We start from the raw sequence: 22,311 nt of genomic DNA, 5'->3' as shown, positions 1-22,311 counted from the left end.
ATGTAGGTACATAAGTGTTTCAACTTATGTACATGTAAACAATATTTCAGAATCATTTGTATGAAATGTTTTTGATCTCATCAAACTTGTTAATAGATTTTTTATTTTTTAAATTTAACAGTAAAACGTAAATTTAAAACAATTTTTGTTTTTTTGTAAGTTGCAGAAAAATGCAAACTGCAAAACACATTTAATTTATTCAAAAATTTAATTAATTTTTTTTTTTCAATATAAATCTTTGTTTTTTATTATCTAAAAGCTGTTAGATTCACAAAACTCTAAGAATAAACAGAAATGGCTTCGGAAGATTGTGTGTTAGAAAGTTTCTAAAATGGATGACTCGATGATCTAATAAAACTAATGCTTGACAGCTAAGCTAACAAATTCCGTTTGTATTTATTTAAATACACAAAAATAATGTTTTCAGAACTTCAGTTTATTCACCACTTTTATTTTTTAAATCGATTCAATTTCAATTTCTTTTGAATGAAAAGATAAAATGATAAATTTATTAAAATTTCATCCCAATTTTCACTTTTTGTAGTTAGCTGTCAAAAATTGATTTCTTAACAATTTTAAAACATCAAAAACTACATACTTCTGTCTTTTTTTTGCTTTTTAAATAGAAGCTAATGATTTATGAAATGTTATAAATTGTTTTCCTTTTTCCCTATCAGGACAAAATGGATAGGGAGATATGCAAGACAAGTTTAAATGTACGTACTATTATTTGAATCTTCCAAGATTTAAAAAAAGGAGGTTGAAGGCTTTCTTATTGAAAATTCAAACAATATACCTACTCAATTATAATAACATAGAGGCTTGATTCAAATAAAAAAAAAATAAAAAACAAAAATATAATTTATTTTAAATTATTAATTTTAACAAAATATTGAACATTTTTATAAAAATTTTAACTTTTCGAAAAAAAAAAATAATTTAAAAACAGACCACTCGTTTTAAAATAACTTAAACCGTTTAAGTATAAAACGTATCAATTGTTTTATGTTGTATATTTTGCATACCTACCTAATTCTTTAATATTTTAATATTTCAATTCTAAAAATAAAAAAAAAACTTCTACAAGCGTTATTTGCCATAGTGTTATTTTTTGTTTTCTACTCAAAACAAAACCACAAAAATATCAACAAAAAACTTTTTAAAAGTTTTTGTTAGATTTTTAGGTTTAAATGTTTTTTTTTTTTGTGTATTCGTTTTATTTTGAATAGATTATAATTATTTAAATTGGCAGTGTAATCTAAGTGTCAAAATCCATGCATTTTAAGTAATTTATTCTTTTATTAATAACAAATTAGGAAAAACCAAAAATTGAAAATAACAAAATAGGTTAAAAAAAAAAACTTACCTGTTTTTCTTAATGGGAAATCGGAATCATATTTAACAATTGTTGAGGGCGGTTGAGGAATTTTATATGGATGTGAACTTGTAACCGTACCAGCCGGCAAAGATTCACCAGACGAACTTTTAACTACGCCTCTGTAATCGCAAAAACTTAAATTGTTAAAACAAATTTTAGAAAATCTAAAATAATTTATTACCTTTTAGAGTAAGGTGACGCTGTCATGCCATTAGAAGAAGCCGCTTGTTTTTTGTTCATCAAAAAACACTAAAAAAAAAAAAATAAAGAATCATTAAAAACTGTTTATTTTTAACATGTAAAATTATAAAATTTACCATTAAAATTTGTTTAACTTCGGGACTTGCATTGGCACTGCAATTTTCTTTGCGTTTCATTGCTTCACGTTCACGTTCGCGCCGTTCCCGTTCTTGTTGTTCTGCTGCTGCAATTTTTTGATCCCGCAATTCCTGGAATACGCCATGTGAGTGCGCCGCAAACTATAGTAATTATAATGTCGAAAAATTTTGTTTTGTTTTTGGAAAAATTTTGTTCGTTTTGTTTTTGTATTTTTTTTTTAAATATTTTTTTAATTTCAAAAAAAAACGAAAACCAAAAAAAAAGGAAATAATAGCAAAAAAAAACCAAAAAGGATTTAAAGTTGAAAGATATACAAAAAGTGAAAAATTGAAAGAACAAAAAGAAAATACTCTAGAATATATTATATAAGATTAATAAGCAAACCTCAAGTTTATGTTTTGTGTCTTTATGAGTATTTTTTGTATAATAGTTGATGATAATTTTAATGTAAATTTAATTGTTAATTTAAATTTTTTTTTATTTAAAAAATTTTTCACTTAATGTTTTTTATTCTTTTAAACTACATTACTTTAAAATTGAATTTTTTAATCTCATTGATAGTTTACCTGATATTTATGTTCCAGCTGCAGTTTATGCTGTAGCTCTAGTTGCTTTTTTTGTTCTTGAAACGAGTGTATGAGCATTTGTTTTTGCATTTCTTGTTCCTTCTTTAACTGAAATATGACAGAGGAGTTCTATTGATACATGTTATTGAATCAAGGTAACATTTCAAAAGAGATTAGTATTTTTGTTTTAAAAAAGAATTATATAAAAAAAGATGATTAAATTTTATAAAAAAAATTGTATTTCTTTAAAAAAAAAAACCTTATCTAACTTTTGAAGGTTTTCTTCAAGTCGCGTGTTTAGTGTAATGATCTTTTTTTTTTTTTAAATTTGTTTTACAGTGAAACATATGAACTAATATTTTAAAATTGAAAATTGTTTAAACAATATTATTTTAATCAAAACATCAACAAAACGTTTAACTTATATTGACAGGTACATACGTACCTACATATCAACGTTGACAGCTGTTTTAATAATAACAAAAATATCACATAAACCAAAATGTATCTAAGAGTTTTTTTTTTTTTTTTAAGTTTTATTTACATTTAATGTACTTATTTACAAAACGACACGTGCGTTGTTCTTTGTTTACTTAAAAAAAAGCTTTTGAAAAAAAAAACGAACAACATATTTCATTTGATATTAGTTTAGTTCATTAGCCCACGAGGTAAGATAAATACATACAAAATGTGCTAAAATAAACAAAGTAGTTGATGATATGTATCTGTACAATACTACAAAACAGGAGAACTAATTCTTGAAGCTACTGTTCGTAACCTAAATGCGTCAAATTTAAGTGCATTTTAAATAAAAATAAGGTCACTGTGGCGTATGAGTAACTTTTTTTTCCTAACTTACAAATTTTAAATTTGACAGGAGAAAAAATGGCATTTGTGTAAGGTTTTGTATTAAATAAATAAGATTAACTTTATGTTAAGTCATTTAATTCAAAATACATAAATAAAAATTGACTTTTTGATTTAACTAAAAAAAAAAACTCTATAAGAACTTCGAATATTTATATTTTTGACCATGAAACTTCATCTAATCAATATTTTGGTTTAGAATCATTTATTTTAAATTAATGATTAAGCAATCAAATGAAATTGACATTTGATATAAATGTCAAAATCACAAATCACCATCTTTGTCACGTTTTTTTTTTATATATTCCTTGTGAATGCATATACACACAATGACATACTTAAACAATATTATGCAAATTATTTGCACAAAAATAATAATAAAACGTCATTATGCAAATTTATATTTTCAGTCTATCATAAATTGACAATTTTTTTTTTCTAGATTTGAACATAATTATCATAATATACCTACAATTATACAACTAAACGACAAGTATATTCCATATAAATAAATGTGTGATGTCAAAGTCATAAAAATAACACTATTATAGAATTCTATTTCTGAACCACACTGTGTAAAAAAAAAATTTCCATTGATTTACTAATTAAAACCTAACTCAACTCAACAATCAGGTTTGATTGATTAAATACATTTAATTTTGTGATTTATTTTTAATAAGGCTCCTCAATATGAGTTAGTGTTCGAATACACTACTTGTAAACCTTTTGTAAATTTCGGTTTCCAAAGAATTGAATTTCAAGAAAGCCCGTGTCAATTGTTACAAGCACCAGGTTTGGAGCTTTACATATTGTCACGAAATCGCATCCAATTTGAAGTGGATTCTTGAAGAGCTATTACATATTTTGTCAGAGCTACGAGGAAAAAAATCTCAAAACACTTAGATCTCTAAGCAGGCATCAGTCCATTCACAACAGGCAAAACTTCATTATAACTAAGTCTCAACAATGTTACCAAAGTTGTAAGTAAAGATTTGCTAATTATAATTTTATTATTATATTGAAAGTTAGTAAGAGAGAGAGAATTATTTCCTCCTTTCGTGACCTTTTTGAGTAAAATAAATTTTACTTTTTTCGTGGGCTAAGCAAAAGTAACCTTAGTACTTTTATGGTTTCTTTAGAACTTAGGTGACTTTGTTGAGTTCCCTTATTCTTTGAATTAAATTACGTTGTTTGATTAATTTTTTTATCATTTAGCAATTAACACTTTGAAATGGGTTTTACCATTTTATATTTCGAAAAACTCTTCATGACAAAGCAGTTTTTAGACTGCTTTAGAATTCTTCGCATTACAATCTTACGGAAAAATGTAAAATTTAGACTTACCTCATAACTAACAGAGCATAAAGATAATGAGACATTTACTAAAAACCCCCGAGAAAATTATATTTTGATTAAGTTTATTATCATCTAGAAAAATTAGTATAATATGTTTAAACTCTAAGAACCACAAAAAAAAAAAAAAAAAACAGTTCACTATGCCTCATAGATCAAATCATAAATTCGATAAGATTGTTTTTGTTAGTGACGAAATATTTGCTCAATTTTTAAACAAAAATCTATGAAATAAATAATTTTAAGTGACAAAAATAAACAACGCAGCAGATATGCTTATCAGATTCAATGAGACTGACCTACAGTATTTACGATTGCGAGTCTTTACTCCATGCGAAAGTAGAACAATGTATGGCTCTTGAGGTGTAGACAATTTTTGAATGGCAGAAGAACTACATACTCCAAAAATGCTGAAATAACAAATGCTTCAAAGTTCATATATTAAATAAAAATGAAAAATTCAATAGTAACGGGTGGGACATCTGAAAAATTAATTGTTTTCTTATGAAATTATGTACGCAATTGTATTTCATTTCTACATTAAGTTGATATTACCGAAAAGATGCATTTGTAAATTATTTTTTGTCACGGGTGGACATTTTTTGTCACGGGTGGGACAGTTTCTTAACTTCTATAATAAAAAACAAGCTTGAAGAATAAATTCAATTTGCTTTACATAAAATGTGAATACATGTAATTTTCTTTTAAGAAAAATGTTTTTTATATGCGTATTTTGCAAGTGTTTGTACAGTTCAGAATAATTTTCCAAATTCATGTTTTTTATTATGTTTCATGAAGATTAATTCGGAAAGAAAAAAATAGGTAGTCTTTAAATAGACGAAAAAGTAAACCCGTCATTTTTGACGAAACAAGCATGCAATCCCGAACAATGGATTAATTTGCAGCAAAATTTCAAAAAATTTAGGAGTCTAATCCACCGAACTGCACTGTACATTGCAAACCAGTATAAATAAGCTGCTATAAAATGTTGAAAAAGGCTATAGATATCCAAAATAGAATCTATACTAACAGAAACCAGAAGTTGTTTCTATTTTTTCTTCTAATTTTATATTATTTGTTATTTTATTTTATTTCATTTCTATTTGTTACGATCACATAAAAATCAAAAGTAACCTTACAACCTCGAAATTATTATTATTATCGATAAATAAAATTTTGTATAGAAATAAGAAATGACAACAAAATAAAGTCTTCAATTTGATGTTGTTGATTTGATTTTTTTTTCTGGGACAAGATCAATTATATTATTATTATTTTTGTTCTTCTTTTGTACATTTATTCATTTTACTGGTGGAAAAAAACTTGTGAATTAAAATTCTTTCCTCGTCCATTGAACATGGACTGAAACTTGAAATTGAAAAAAAAAAAAATAAATATTTAGATATCATTGACCATTGCGTTTGTGAATCACACGAACAAAAAAAATTCTTTCAAATAAATTTGATTTTTATAAATATAGATTTTTTTTTCATCGTTTGATTTGATTTGATAAATTAATCAAAATGAATTAACATACCAAAAATTTGAAAGAAACAAAATATACACATAAAAATTCAACATCTTACTCTTTTCGTTCAATGTTTTCTAATTTGTATTTATATTTACTATTATATATATAATAATTATATACAAACATATTGTATCTTTTTTTTTTCTTTTTTAAAAATATTCACAAATAAATATTTAATTTCTTAAGAATTCTTCTTTATTTTTTTTTTATTAATACAAAATTTTATATTAATAGAATATACACATTGAACTCTATATAGCACTTTTGACTAGCTATATAGGAATAAGACAATTTAAATTGCGTCGTCGTTTCATGTCCCGTTTTATAAATAGAAAGTTTAATTTTGAAAAGTCGAAGAATAAAAAAATAAATAAATAAATTTGTAAATGAGCAACACACAAATAGCAGCGTGTTAGCTGCTCTATAGACCACCGCACAATTACACTTGAAATCTACATTTTGTGGTTTGTTTTTTAAGCTCACGATTATGGCTTAGTTATGATGATGATGATGATGATGGGGACAGTGGGATATTAGATTAAGAATTCAACTGGTAGGGATATAAATTTTAAGTATTTAATGATGAAATCTGAAGGCATGCAGGTGAAATTCTGAACATAAACAATACTAGAAAATACTTTTAAGGATTGCAGTCTGTGATTTTCAAGGATATTAAGGGAATTCTGCATTAAATACTTGGTCTTGAGTAGGCTTTGAATAAGAAATACAGCATTATTATAAAACGAATCGAAATCACCATTTCTTGATATTTCTTTGGACATCTATTGTTGACATAACTGAAAATTCACATTAGGTAATGCTTGTAAAATTCTTGGTTTTAGATGCTGCAAAAAAATGTATCTAATTTATAACCTTATTTACACCCATTCGTGTACTTTTTATTCAAAGAGATCCTGTAACCACGCTGCACAGTGTGTAATTTTGCCTATCTAGCGGAACTTTAATCAAAAATAAATGTCTCTCAAATGCGACAAAATTGGTATCATATGAAAGGTAAAACCTCTGGCAATAGAGTGTTAAAAAAAAAACAAGAAAACAACTGTATTTACCGTTCAACAGAATCACAAACATCAGCTTGGTTCAAGAGAAAAAAAAATTAAAGCTCATTGCTTTTCTTGTGTCAAGTTGATAACAGCGTGGTCAAGTGGAAAATAAGTTGTGTAAATTAAATTTATTTTATTTATTTTTGGTAATATATTAGAACTTCTCAGGGTAAGTAATTTTTTTGTGCACTTACAAATAAAAAAAAAAAAGTCGTTTGTTTGAAGTCCTTAAAAGTGATGTTTTTTTATTGTGTTCTGTAACTTTGTGAAGCGTTTTAAAAATGTATCCTCGTGTATATTTCGTGTTATTGGGTTTAAAATCTCCGTTGGTATATTCTGTGTTAGAATTCGTTTACTTTCCATGCTTTAGACTGCTGACCCCATACAAAATTTTTTTTTTGTTCAGGTACATAGGCCAAAAACCAGTTTTTTGATCTTTTGAAAAATCGCACATCACATTTTTACAAATTGAAAATGACTTTTTAGATTCTTGTTGGCAAAATAAGACAAAAAGATTAAATAAAATTTTTCGATATTTTGCTTCGTTTTCGAAATAGAGACAGTTTAAGAACCAACTTCCAAAATCGTTTGCTCGATGTCGGCTCTTCCCCACCCATTGTGGTACATTTTGTACTCGTATACCACATATTGGACATATGGTTAGATATATTATTTTGAAAATCAATAAAACCCTTGTAGAAATACAATACTTAACAAAATTAAGCTGGTTTGCATCAAAAAAATTAAGTTTACTTGGAATTAGAATTAAGTACTGCTAGATTGGCAAAATTGCACACTGTGCGCTGTAACCACCAATCAGAACAGTACATTTCATTTCTTCAGATTCATATTTAACAACGAATGTAGTAGATTTAGTAGTAGAGTGGTAATTAATAAAAAACATGTTTTACTGTAACTTTGGTAAGTTTACAGTAAGCGATTTACTTTTTCTCTCTAATCTCTATACTCAAAAATATGAAAAGTGTAGTTAGAGCCTTTACGAGATTATGGGCAGAATTGTACAACATACTCCTCAAATTGGTCATCTCACTCGTTAAACTCACAAAAAGTATTCGTAGTTCATATGTAGGTATTTCTGATTAAAAATAACGAATATTTCAAATAAAACAAACAAACTAACGAACGCTAAAGCCCGGCCTGTAACGCCGCCATGTCGCAGCTATTTAATTCTCCAAGACAAGTGTATGACAAGTGCGGTTATTCTGCGTCAAACTACTGAAAAATGTAACAACTCGTGCGGTGACGCTGCAGGACAAAAAAAAAAACTAGCTGGTTCCCAAAACACAGCAGCGTCACCGTACTTGTGTATGATTCCTGTAGAATAAAGTGGCTGCGTCAAAAAAAGGTTGTGTGCACAGCTTTCGACCACTTGAGTTGTGGTTTATTTTGCTTATAGCTTTGTATATGGCCCAAAAACCTCTTCAAATCATCATCTTTCAGAAAAATTGAGTGATGGATACAATACTTTTAAAGGATGATTTGACAGAGAGAACATAGATTTAGTTTTATGAATCTATGTGGGTCAAAATCATGGAGGTGGAAAATTTGATGTCCAGGCATTTTTTTAAATCAAAATAACATTTATTTAAATTTTTTTTTCTCATTTACCAATTAAAATAGTAGGCACGCATTTACGAATGTATTTGTTTCGGTTAGAGAAGTTTAAATTTCTTTTTTATTGCATCTTATATGTATACCCAAAAACAGCGTTCCCGGACATGTCCATAACTCAAAAACTGATATTCAAATGACTTAAAACACATTAAAGTCAATTATTTTTAAGTATTTCTTTTCTAAATTGTACTAAATATACACAATACTTTTTATGAATTGGTACATCTCTTACAAAAAAATTAAGTTTTGTTATTTCTTATACATTAATAAAAGTTGTCCCAAGAAAAATGACGCATTAAACCGACATTTCTTAATGTATCAATATATTAATCATTCAGTTTTTAAAGTTGATTTTATATAGATTTATCATTCCACGTTTATTTTTATGGATAAATATATAAAATGTATGTAAGAAACTAGTTTTAGTTTCATTTTTAAGTAGCGTACATCAATTAACCGTCATTCCGGGAACGCTTGTTTTGGGGTATAGTTAGATTGAAATTTTAATTTTTTGTTGATATTATGATCAAAAATCGAGGCCACTGCAACATAATCTCAAAAATATTTCGTTTAATTTTGTGACATAAAAAATAAAAATAAATTAAGGTCAAAACGTCATTTCCGGGAACGTCATTTCCGGGAACGCTCTTAGAATCTGAATAAATAATGCAATCTAACACTCATAATTTTGCATTTTTTTTGGTATTTTTACTCAGAAGTCTATCTAAGTATGGATGTAATACCTATATACACTTTTATCAAAAAAGTTACAAGAAAACAAAAGAAGAAATTACTTATGGCCTAAGTGTTTCGGATGTGCATAAAAGCATTTTTTTTGTAGAAATCGGTCTCTGTCCCAAAAAAATAAAGTTATATTTGATTAATTTAGTACCTACTACCTTAATATAATAGTGTATCATTCACATTGATACTATTTCTAGACCCCTAAAGTCGTTTTGAAGAGAATGCCACCATTTCGAGGAACGTTTTTCTAGTACTAATTTTTGGGGTTTTGCGGTAAATTGAAAAATATACATTTTTGTTCTCTGCCCGTTCATGAACCGACAAATTATGGCTAAAGCGAACATTTGAGCATGAAATTTTTATCATAAAACAAAGTTGATTTTTTAAGAATTCGGTCATCGAAATTTCCCACCTCCATGATTTTTACTTATGTACTTTCATTTTTATTCGCTGAATTAATATCTAAGTTTTACTAAGAGAGAGAGAGCGGTTCTGAAAATTTGAAGCAATTCGTATGTGAAATACCACTTCATTTAAATTACAATCAAACTAAGTATTTCAAAAATAATTTGGTAAACAAAATATTTCAGTATTCAAATTCTTGAACTAAAGTTGTAAGGAATTGCATTACGACTTTTCAGTTAACTATAAAAAAAGTTACGCATACACCACAGTGACCCACCTAGCATTGCTGACTAAGGAAATTTTACATGTGTGGACTCTTAAATCTAGGGACCCTTTAGTACCAATATCTTTGAATTGGAGTTTTAATCCATATCTATGTACCTATGTATGTTAAAAGTTCTAAGGTTCTATCTAATCGCCTTATTAGTTTTAATTAAAATGCAAATTAATTAATAAATGGTGGCAAATTGATTTCAAACCAATTGGGTAAGTAAAGATTGGATCGAGGAGTTAGCTTAGGCCGATTTTTTTTTAGATCAAACCTCATTCAAAACCACATCATAAACAAATTAAATTCTTAAATACCCAAACTTTATTTTGTAATTTCTTAATAAAGTTTGTTCGTTTACAACTTTATTAATAAAATCTAGCTTATAGTCCGCTCCGCCTGCTTTCAAAACTATTATTCTTTCTTTACTAGCTGTATACATAATGAAGATTAAAATAAAACCGAATCGAAGTGCTTTTCAACTGCTGTCAACCGGTTTTTCATAGTCTGTATCTTTATCAATTAGGCTAGATACTTTGCCAAATGTATAACCTCGCATAAATATATATCTATCTTGTGAGTTATCTATATAGAAAAGATTGGTTTGCCCGCTATGTATGCCATTATAAAGCGCTATAGTCACGATGATGACGACGACGATGAAGCATGGTATCATTACTAAGTGACAAAGCAAATAAATCTAGAAATAGATTGACCTTAAGCTAGACTTAAGGCAGTATACACATTTTATTATTGTGTGTGAGAATGTCATTTTTTATTTAAACTACTTTTTTTGTTTGCATTTTTTTTAAATCTTGTTTCAAATCCAGAAACCGCTTTTTACTTCATAAATAAAAAAAATTAATTTTCATTAATAGAATTTAAAGATTAAGATATTTCACGTGCATTATGTTGAGGTATGCGAATAAAAAAAAAAGAAAAGAAGGTTTGCCATATAAATTGCAACCCACGTAAACTGAATTAAACCAAAAAAAGACGACAGTTTATCTGAATTTAGAGATTAAATTGCAATAAACCTGTAGTTACAGTAGATTTGTTATGTTCATGTGACTATAGTCTTTAACAAGCAGCATATTAATGTTGATATTTGTTTTGTAGGAGTCAGTTTATTGTTTATAGTTTTATACCATTGAAGACTAAGCAAAGCATACAAATATTTAATAAATAACCGCACCTATAAACAATTTTGGTGTAATAATGAAGTTTGTGTGGCACGTTTTTGTAGTATTTTTAATAAACGAGATGCAATCCAATACAGATAGACCTGAGGCTACTTTTGCGATAGCTGCTTTATTCATTCACTCTGCTCTTCCACTGAGTGAACTTCTTCAATATAGCTGATCACTACTCAGTCCTCAGTCATATAAAAATCCAAATCATGAAGCGATCAAGTGAACAGGAAAGCAGTAAACATTTTCAACGAAACTTTCGTTGGCGCAACGAAAATATGTAATTTTTCGTAATATGAAAACCTTCATCAATTAACGAAAACGTTTCATACAGTTTCATACGAAAAATTTCATACTCATTTTAAGGAATAAAATAAGAATTTGTTCCTTACTTTATCAAAATTTTAATCAAGTAACGAAAAAATTCATCAACTTATAAAATTCAACATTAATTATGAAAATAAATTACTGGCTTATGAAAATTTTTCATAGACTAATGAAATTTTACATCGGCTTATGAAAAAAATACATCGATTAACAAGAATAAAAACTTTCCTTACGAAAAAAAAACGTAGACTAACGAGAAAATGCATACAGAGTACGCTTTATTTTCGTTAGTTGTGTGCGTAGACTTTTCACGCGTAATAAATACAAAAATATTATTTAAAGTAGATAGGCGTTATTATAAAAAATAAAAAAATTCATTAAAAAATAGGTGGTGATTATAATTGCAAGCTCATGAGAAGCTGATCCTACCCAAGAAAAGTTAAAATAAACTTCTTTTAGCTGGAAATTAGACCATTACTCGAGAATTATATAGGTAAGATAAATTGTATACTTGCTACCAATAACTTTGATTATGTTTCATCTTTTCAAAAAAAAAAAAATACAGACATTCTTCTACCTCTGTTAGATCGTAACCTTTACCAAGCTCTTTAAATTTAAGTCTTGGACCAGGCTGAAGATTTGTGAAAGTAAGTACCATTCGATTATTCATTATTGCTTCCTATATTTTTTTTTTTTTTAAATACATATTTTTGGTTTTTGAAGCATTTTAACTTTTTGTTTTGTTTTTCTATTTCTTTTTTCTTCAGATTCCAAAAATGTCATCCTTATCTCCCTTATGGATATGAGCTTAATTAAAATTAAAGGACAATTTCTAAAAAAAGTCTACGATAAAGTATAACATCAAAGACTCCTAGGAACCTTTCAAGTGTGATACTTTTTTGCTGGAACACCTTAAAAGCATCCAAACATAGCTGATTGGCATAGGAGGTCCAACAAATCCCTGAAAGAATGTATTTAATTTATTTTTTATTTGTTTATTTAATTTAATTTGTTTATTTCATGTATCTAATTAATAACCCCTCTCATTGTTTTAAATTAAAAGTTCAAGTTCAAAATAACATTTTTTTTTTTTAATGGTTCACAATTTTCGATCCGCTCCACTTTTTTGAATTTCAGGTTTCTTATTCCAAATTTTAGGAAAGCAAAATGAAAGAAAAATTTTGTAGGCTTACGAAAAAATTCGTAGGATTACGAAAATATAGTAAGCATTTATCTATTAAAACAATAAATTAATACAACGAAAAGTTTCGTTAGATAATATTTTTTCGTAATTCAATTATTAAAATATTCATAAAATTTACGAAAAAAATCGTTAGCTTACGAAAGTTCCTTACATAAATTAATCAATTTTATTAAATTTTGCGTTAATTGGTGAAAAATTTCGTAAAGTTATGTAAAAATTCATTAATATTGATCAAAAATTTTTATGAAAGAATTTCATTAAAATACGACAGTTTTCGTTAATTGATGAAGTTCTTATTAACGTATGAAAGCCATTTCGTTGAGCCAATTAAATTTTTCACCGGCTGAAAATTAATTAAATTTTCGTTGGCTCAACGAATTTTTTCGTTGTATTTACGTAAGGATTTGGTTCAGTGCGCTTTTTTTTTCAGAAAATCTTCTCGGCTCTTTTAAATTTCACTGCTTTTTTGTGAGCATTCTGTTCTTCATATCTAATGATTTGATTAACAAAAAAAGAAGCAAATGATGTAGAGAAAAATTGAACATGATGATGACGAAACTGAGAAGTTCTATTTGGATTATACCATTGTTTCAGTGCAAGCATTCAAGAAATTTAAATAGCAGCTATTAATCGCTGCTTTTTTTATATGCTGCTAACTGGCTATCACTATTGTGAAAAAGGACGGTCCAACAGAATTACCAGTATTAAAACCAAGCAAACCTACCAACTAGTTTAAGAGCATTGTAAATTAAACTATTATTTCTCATTTTTGTTTTTTTTTTCTAAACTATTTGAGTTTAAGATAACCAAGGGAAATAGTTAACTTTGCTCTCTTTATAAACAGATTCTAAATATAAGAAGTGAACTTTGTCACACATAAATTGGGAATTTCTTTTTAAGTCACTGTACTCTAATCTATAATAATCTTGACGAAAATAGTCAATATCTTGATAAATTTAAATAATATATTATTCTCAATTGATTGATATAAATTTGAATAACTTTTAGCTTGTATGTATTAATGTACTGACGATATCACAAAATTTATGTGTGAGTATGAGAAGATAATGAAATATTTGGGACAAATGGCTAAATAGCTTCTGTTCTTACACAACGTGTTAGTCACTTTTCGTTACCATTTAATGGCTTTTTTTTAATTTATTGTTCATCTTCGTGTAAATTCTACAACGATCTTTCAAAAACCATTTAGTTTTTCTGCTTTTAAACATTTACTCAGAAGATCAGTGAATTTTTTCAAAGATCAATGAGCAATTTCCTCCCTCCTTACTGATTTTGATGATTTTGATAATGATTCTTGTTATTTACACAATTTCTATTTTAAATTAGATTCTTATAAGATAGTAACTGAAATAGTTGTTGAATTATCATTTACAACCATTAAAAATGTAAGCTAGGATTAAATGCCAAGTATATTTCTTAGATGAAGTCTTTTTGAGAGACAGATCTGGGCCCTATTTCACCAACTTACAAATTTGTAATTACAAGTAATTTTCACAATATTTGTGAAAAAATCGCGAAATTCTGTTTCACCAGTTTCTTGTGATCACAAAATTGTACTTGTAATCTACAATTTTAAATTTGTGAAAAAATCCATTTTCTGTTTCACCGAAACTTGTATTTTACAAGTAACAAATTTGTGAGCTTTCAAGTTTCTTGTGGGTTTCTGTTTCACCAAAAAAAAAAAAGTTACAAGTTTCTGTTTATTTGTGAAAATTTTCTACAAGAGTCAAGACGTATGTCATTTTTGTTACAAGTTTGTAAAAACCGTATTTAGCGTGATTAAAGTGTTTAAAATGGCTTTACGCCGATGGCCATTATTATTATTTTAATAAAAGCTATATATTATTATTATTCAAGGTTGTAAAAATACATTTGAAATTTAAAAATATATCATTTATTGCAAGTAAAAAAATTTCATAGTGAAAAAAAAAATTGCCTTAAAAAAAATTTTTAATATATTTTTCAGTTGCAATTACATTTTTTTAAAGCAAATTTTTTTGTTTGCAATAAATATTTTCTTAAGGCGTTTTTTTATTTGTAATAAATATTTTTTTTTTTTTTTGAATTTGTAATGGAAAACAAATGCTTTAGAAATTGGTACCTATAGCATTTGTGTTTCAAATCGAATGAAAACATCACAAAATATCTGTTTAAAAAATTTTCCTGATCGCTATAACCTGCCTCTAAAGTATGTAAAAATTCGTTCTCTTTTGATCAAAGAGGCTTGTTTTTTTTCTCATATTTGTAGTTCTTCATTCCTTAAATTATTTTATTAATTTTCCTCACTCTTTACAATTTTATTATTTTACCCTATTTGTTTTACTTATATAAATCCATGGATGTCATGATAAAATAATATATATAAAAATAATCTAGCAATAAAAAAATCTTAATATATATTTACAATTTAGTTTGGCTTTTAAAAAATGTTGTTATTTGATTTAACAACTAAGATATGACAGTATTAGTTATTTGAGAATTTTTCGTTTAAAATAGGGTTGCTTAAGTTTTAAAAATGGCAATCCTATTTTTTCATATTCAATATCAACTTAGTTTTCATTTGAAAACAATTTTAACCTCTGTCTTTACGAGTTAAGTAACTCAACGGTCACCGCTTAGACTTAAAAGAGCTTTACAAGTTTGTGAGAGAAACTTGTTACTTACAAGAAAAAAATATATTTGGTGAAACGGTAATTCTACAAACTTGTGGTTTTCAAAAGTAAGTTGTAATTTTTTTTCTCAATAATCACAAATTTGTGAATTACTTATTTGTACTTTGTGAAACAGAATTCCATTGTACAAATTTGTACTTGTGATCTACAAGTTACAAATTTGTGCTTGTAACTTGTAGTTGGTGAAATAGGGCCCTGCTCTATTTTAATGACTTGGACTAAATGTTTTATTATAGAACTCTGGAGTTCCTCAAGGTAGTTACTTAGGTCCGATACTTTGCATATAATTTTTTCCAATTCCTTAGCAATGATTTAGAAAAATAAACAAACACTCAAATCCGCTGATTTTTAAAAATACATAATTTCCACCTAAATTGATTTTTTTGGATTTTGAAATTTACATGTTTCGAAAACGGTTCCTGATTCTGATAAACATTTTAAAACATTTTTAAGCGAGGATACAAAACAGTTAAAGTTTTAGAAAACTTCTGTTTACTTTCGTTCAATTTCATTCAGTTTTCCAAAATTTGAGACATAATTACATAATATCGTTTTATTCCCAACATTATTTATTGGCTACAAAACAGTAGATATTAAAAAGATAAAATATATCAAAACAAAAGCTGTTTAAACATTAAAATGCTGTGTTTTTGAATTTAGTGAATTTTGTTTAATAAATTACTTGTATAGTTAAAATAATTAGGTAATTCCTAGTAAAACAATTTTTTTCAATGGAAATTATAAATTTCTATGAAAAAAAGAAATCTTACGCAATATATGACGAATATTTCAAAGATTTTTTTTTTGCAAAACTAACCTTTTCACTCTAACCCCAAGATAAGAATAACACATCATCCGCTTACAATTTTTTTTTAAATTTTTATTTTCTTTTTATAAATTTATTTTTAATTTCTACGTCAAAGTTCAGAAAAAAAGACAAACTGATGGTTTTATTTTTATTTTGCTTTTAACAAAAACATCTCAATTGGAAAATTTATAATATATTTGTATAGTAGCGCGCGTTCCGGTGTAGGAAAAAGCGCATTAAAAATTTGCCTGTTGCTAAATTTACACCGGAAACGCCATTATACACATTTATACATAAATAATGTAGAAAATAAATAAAAATTCCTTTTTTTTCAAATAATATTGGCCGAGAACCATAATATTATTTTTTTTTTTCATTTTCATTTCAAACATACATTCACCTCTATAAATCGTGAAAAACAGCAAAAAGTTTATTTTATCCCACTTTGTTAAACTCGCGGGCCGGTTCTATTCCTGTAATATTTTTGTTTATAAACCTACACGAAAGTTTTTAATACCTATACTATATGTGCATACTTCTTCTCTCTCTGCTGTTGGCTTTGGGCTATATGATGAAAATTTATAAATATACAATCAAAAATTCTATTTATATTTGTAGATATATTTATGGTTTGGGTTGGTTGTGTTATGCCATTTGGACGGAATCTATTTCCGATTTGCAGCGGCATGTTTTTTTTTTTTTTAATTTTTTGTTTTGATTCTTGTTGTTGGTGGGATTTATTTTTGTATTTAATGTAAGATCACTTATCGGATACAACGAATTTTTATTAAAAAAAAAAACATTAATTTTGTTTGATATTTTTTCAACTTTTGAAAGGAATACAATTATTTTTTTTTTATAAAATTAAATCGTATTTTTGAGGATATTTAAAATCAAGATTATATATTTACCTCCAGAATTTCTTGATTTATATCAGCCGGTGCAGATGGCTGATTTGCTGTTGAATTTATATCTAACGACAAGCTACCAGGTACTACTATCATTCGATCGCGAGCTATTGCAGAATCGCGTGCCATATCTGTAAATAAAAATAGAAATAAGAAAAATTATTATTGTTTTTATTTCAATCACAAATTGAACAAAAGGTTCCTTAAAACTATATAAATTGACAACTTTAATGTTATGACTTGTATTAAGCTTCTATAAAGCTTACTAAAGAGATACTGGTTTTCTATAAAGTTGTTAAACAGTTTATAAAGAAGTAATAAAAGAAGAAAACATATTTTTACTTCGAAAAGGCTTCTTTAACAAACAAAAAAAAAGAAATAGTAACCCTACGAACAAAAAAAAACTTGTTCTTAATCAGTAGTTTGTTTGCGAAGAAATAAAAACGTTTGCTCAAAAACATCGAAAACGGTTAGTCGAACATACTAATAGAACAATACTAGAAATTCTCGACGAGACAAACTTAGTACGACGTTTGCGAAGGACTAAACCTTCCGATTTGGTACAGTGAAATTTTTCAATTTAATTCCTTTATTTCGAAATATCGGCATTGATTAATATAAATTTAAATGTTTTAGAGATTTTATTTATTTAACTTCCTTTAAAATATTTTTTTGATAACAAAAATTTAAAACATTACTTAATGATTTAATTTAAAACAAAAGTTATTTATTTATTTTTAAATATCATCAGTAGGAACTTTCATCGGAAAGTTACCTACAACACGTAACTTAACTTCGAGAAAGATAAATTGCTAGATAAGTTCCATCTGAACTTAGTTGCAATCGGGAGGAGGAGGTGGTTTTAGTGGTTAAGAGTCCCACATATCTATGAGCACGCGTTTTCCGGTCCTCATAGAATCTTTTGAAGATTTCAACACCTACCCACGGACAAAAAAAAAAAAAAAAAAAAAAAGTAGTTTGTTTACCAGTTTCAAACATCTATTCCTTAAAAACATTTATGCCCTTAACCTGGTTGAGGACTTTTCTATACGCTAAGCTAAGCTCAGTACATTATAGCAACAAAATCTATTAGTTTATTAAAAATAAAATTATTTAGAGGGAAAAAGCAAATCTTAACTTTTTCCTTTCTACAACTTCCATAAGACTTGTGTTCAACTGTTCGACGATGTTATCTGTCAAAAATTATAACTTTGTAATCTTAGTTCTGACTTACATACGAGGACATTATTTTACAAACAGAAATTTATATAACAACGAAGAAAAAATTATACAAACATTAAAAATTATTTTGATTTTATGTGTAGCGATTGAATATAAAGTTGGAGTAAAATCAACTTCAAAGCGTTTCGCCCAGGTTAACATCGACCAAAATAAGGCGTCTTAGTAAGGGTACGACAGATCTAACTGATGAGCCCACTGTCATACCTGGGCGAAACGCTTTGGAGTTGAGGTCACTTGAACTTTAAAATTGAAATTTGTGTAACGTTTTCCTTTTGCCATTTAACGAAACCTTAAAGAAGTTTAAATATCAACAATATGAAAAAAAAAAAAAAACTGTGAAGAGCAACTCTGCCCACTTAACTAATCATGAATGATACCTAAATTATTTTAAGTTATTAGAAGAAATACTTGCTTTTAAAATCGATTTATAGCAGTAACGTGCAATTACTAACCTAAACAACATCCATATCATACAATATCAAGGCCTTACAGAAGCTAAAGTAGCCGTAATAAAGCCTTATAGAAGCAAAATTAGTATTTGGAACGGTAATTATATGGGAGACGGGACTTCAAGTACACTTAATTTTATTTGACATTTTGCCTTTTGTCAGTGATGAAAGAGCAGTTCTTCAAGAGAATCAACGATTTTCAATGGAACGCACTTTCAATGAAATTAATGCATCTCAACTACTATGCCAGAAGATCATTGTAAGATCTAGTAGAAAATGTACTAGATCATATTTTTACCACGTCAAAGTAAACGAATAGAAATCTAGTACGCAAACAAGAGTTACACAACAAAGTCACAGACAACAATCCCAGTCAAAATTTGTAAAACACGTGTCCCATTTTATTGTAATCACCACAAACCACACAATATTGTAGAAATCTATTACTTATTTGAAATCCGTTCCGTTTTTGTTAGGTTCTATTTATTAGTGACAACTTAAATGACATCTTAATTCGTTATTTATAATTGAGATGTTTTGATGAATTTCAAACAGTAAATGAGTAAAACGCCTTAATGTCATTCCAATTGCATGACTAATAACTATCCTACATTCAAAACTAGACATAATGTACATAATAACCAAGTCGCAATAATAATAAATTAATCAACCCACTTTTCTTATTTCCCCATTTTCGTCACAAGAATACGAATCTATGTACCCTATCTGACAGATTGTGTTGTGTGCATATCTTGTCAAACCACTTAACTCAAAACAAACCGTAAAAACATTCAACTGACAGTCTCTAACCACTAAAAGACTAAAAAAAAAGTACTCCAGACAACACAATATTACAAAACAAACAGAAAAAAAAAAATAAAGTTACTTGATTTTTTTTTTTTATTATAGATCTTATACACTCTCTCTCAAAAGTAAAAACAATTCTCACCAAAAATTTGTAGAGCAACACATTTTTTAAATAGCGACAGTAAAATGCCAATTGACAGTTGGGTAGAAAATAATAAAACAAAAATAAATAATAATATCATGGAGTAGAGCAATGAAAACAACTACCTACACAATGTCAGTAAATAAATACTACACTTTTTTTTAACTCAAAAATAAAACAAGAGCAAAAGAGAAAAAGAGATATAGAATGTTAAAGAGAGAGAAGAGAGAAAGAAAACTTCAAAAGTCACAGCCCTATACAAAATATTATACAGCCCCTGGCGACATTTTCTACACTGAGGCAAAGTTTATTTTTAAATTTTGTTGTTCCTATCGCCGTGGCATTGAGCTTATCGATCCAAATCTATTTATAGAATCCTCACAATGTTTACCGAGAGAACTTGTAGCATTCATGTATGTGTGTGTCTTTTATGAATGTATTTGTATCTGTCAGCATCAGGAACAACAAAAACAAAACAAAATAAAAGCAAAAAAAAAAAAAAAAAAACACATGTAATATGTGAATGGGGGTGCATTTTCTTTTGTGTTTTTATTTTTAATTTTTTTTTTATAGAAGCTTTATAGAAGTATACACCTGTATCAATTTGGGGTAATTATAATTACCCTAGTGGCAGCAGCATCAAGTGTGCCATAATGCATCAGGTAGACACAAAGACGTAATCAAAGTTATCTAAGATAAGGTATTTCAAGTTTTTTTTTTATTATTTTTTATTCGCACTTTGTTTATTTTCTTTATTCTGTCATACTTATATACGAGTAAAGTACATTTTTATATGAATTAGAAAAAGTGATCTAAAAATAGATTAGAACATGATTAGGCGATATAGCTATAATATATTTTTTTGAATTCATTATTGTGTTTGTCTTTATGGCTTTTCAGTTCAAATTGAGAAACATTTTTTAAATGAGCTATATTTTATCGAAAGAAAAAGTGTAAAAAATATATTACAAAACAACGAAGATGTTTTGACAGTTTACAGTTCAAGACACTGTTATAACTTTAGAAATATTTTGTGGGATTTTTCAACTCCAATTTTTAACTAATTTTGGTCGCATTCAACTGGATAGTAGCCGCATTCTTTAGGAATGGTAGACTACTCATGAGTAGATGATTAGTGAATCTAGTACATAGTATAATCAGAATATGATCTTCTGCTGGAATAGATAAGAATGTGTTGTTGTTGTACTAGATTATTACTTATGAGCAATCTACCATCAACAAAGAAAGACAGCTAGTATAAAAAGTTTTCAATGATTTAAAGCACTTACTAAGTACTTCGATCCAATTACCAAGCGTATCCTTGATCGAATGACATGTCCAGTGCTATCAACAGTCCCGTTATTTTGAGGGTGCTTAACTACTCACGAGTATTTATTTATCGATTTTCAATGGAGCACAAGTATAGTTGTAAATGTACTAGATCATCTACTAATGAGCAGTTTAGTGCTATCAACAGTCCCGTTATACTGAAGGTGGTTAACTACTCACGAGTATTTATTTATCGATTTTCAATGGAGCACAAGTATAGTTGTAAATGTACTAGATCATCTACTAATGAGCAGTTTACCACATACCACATCCAATGGAACGCTGCTTATGGCCTTGTTACTTTTGAGGTGCTAGACTACTCATGAGTAGATGACTCCAGTTAACACATGATCTTCTGCTCGATTAGTGTGCGATTTTAGTACCAGTCTGGTTGGTAGTTCTAGATTTCTACTCATAAGTAGACTATCACCTCCATAGGAACGCGGCTAATGTTAGGTAGTTGGATAAAAATGTACTAGATTAAAAGAAAGTTAGTTATTTTTGGTGTTGGACGCACTTATCTTTATGTCGATGGAAGTGCTACTTTGTCTCTTTCCTTCTAAAACTATGATAATAGTGAATACGTGGCAAAGAGCCGTTATGGCACAGTAAAGTAGGACGAATATATTCCTCAGACTGGACTAAATCATTTAGGTATATCGAAACTATAAGGTCTAAAATAGACTGATCTAAGGATCCATTTCCCAAACTTTTAACACAGCTTAATTTCTGTGAAAAGATTAGCACTTTTTTAGCGATCTTCAATGGACACAAAATCAAGGAAATCACCGCAATACCCATCTCATCGTGCAGAATGGAATGTGTGGATATAGAACTAGTATACTAAATGTAATAGAATACGACTATTATACTTATTCACTTAAATTAAAAATAATATTCGCCGGGTTCAAGGTTAGGTATTTTCTAAAAAGAAAACTATTTAATTGTGTTATTGCATTAATTTTTGCAGAAATTTGACCGGAAACGAAACCTGAAACAATTTATTTGTGTTATTGCATTAATTTTTGCAGAAATTTGACCGGAAACGAAACCTGAAACAAT

At 27.7% G+C, this 22,311-nt stretch overlaps 2 protein-coding genes across 10 annotated transcripts in view; one reads left to right on the top strand and one right to left on the bottom strand.

The window, feature by feature from the left end:
* The window catches only part of LOC129909803 (ubiquitin carboxyl-terminal hydrolase 30 homolog), a 228,063-nt gene that overhangs the window by 67,910 nt on the left and 137,842 nt on the right, over window positions 1-22,311 (top strand). The window lies entirely within an intron of this gene.
* The window catches only part of LOC129909798 (histone deacetylase 4), a 116,502-nt gene that overhangs the window by 12,144 nt on the left and 82,047 nt on the right, over window positions 1-22,311 (bottom strand). For 5 of the 9 annotated variants that reach the window (XM_055986885.1, XM_055986876.1, XM_055986882.1 and 2 more), the window contains 5 exons: window positions 17,284-17,411; window positions 2,284-2,412; window positions 1,696-1,857; window positions 1,560-1,627; window positions 1,367-1,497 (listed from right to left, as the gene is read on the bottom strand). In XM_055986885.1, the coding sequence (XP_055842860.1) occupies window positions 1,367-1,497; window positions 1,560-1,627; window positions 1,696-1,857; window positions 2,284-2,412; window positions 17,284-17,411 (618 nt within the window). Of the gene's footprint in view, window positions 1-1,366; window positions 1,498-1,559; window positions 1,628-1,695; window positions 1,858-2,283; window positions 2,413-17,283; window positions 17,412-19,920; window positions 20,036-22,311 lie in introns of those variants that run through there. The other 4 variants (XM_055986879.1, XM_055986884.1, XM_055986878.1 and 1 more) reach the window with 3 other exon arrangements.

Source organism: Episyrphus balteatus, chromosome 2 (genome assembly GCF_945859705.1).
Source record: "Episyrphus balteatus chromosome 2, idEpiBalt1.1, whole genome shotgun sequence".
NCBI classification, from domain to species: domain Eukaryota; kingdom Metazoa; phylum Arthropoda; class Insecta; order Diptera; family Syrphidae; genus Episyrphus; species Episyrphus balteatus.
This window is presented reverse-complemented; position numbering and strand designations above follow the sequence as displayed.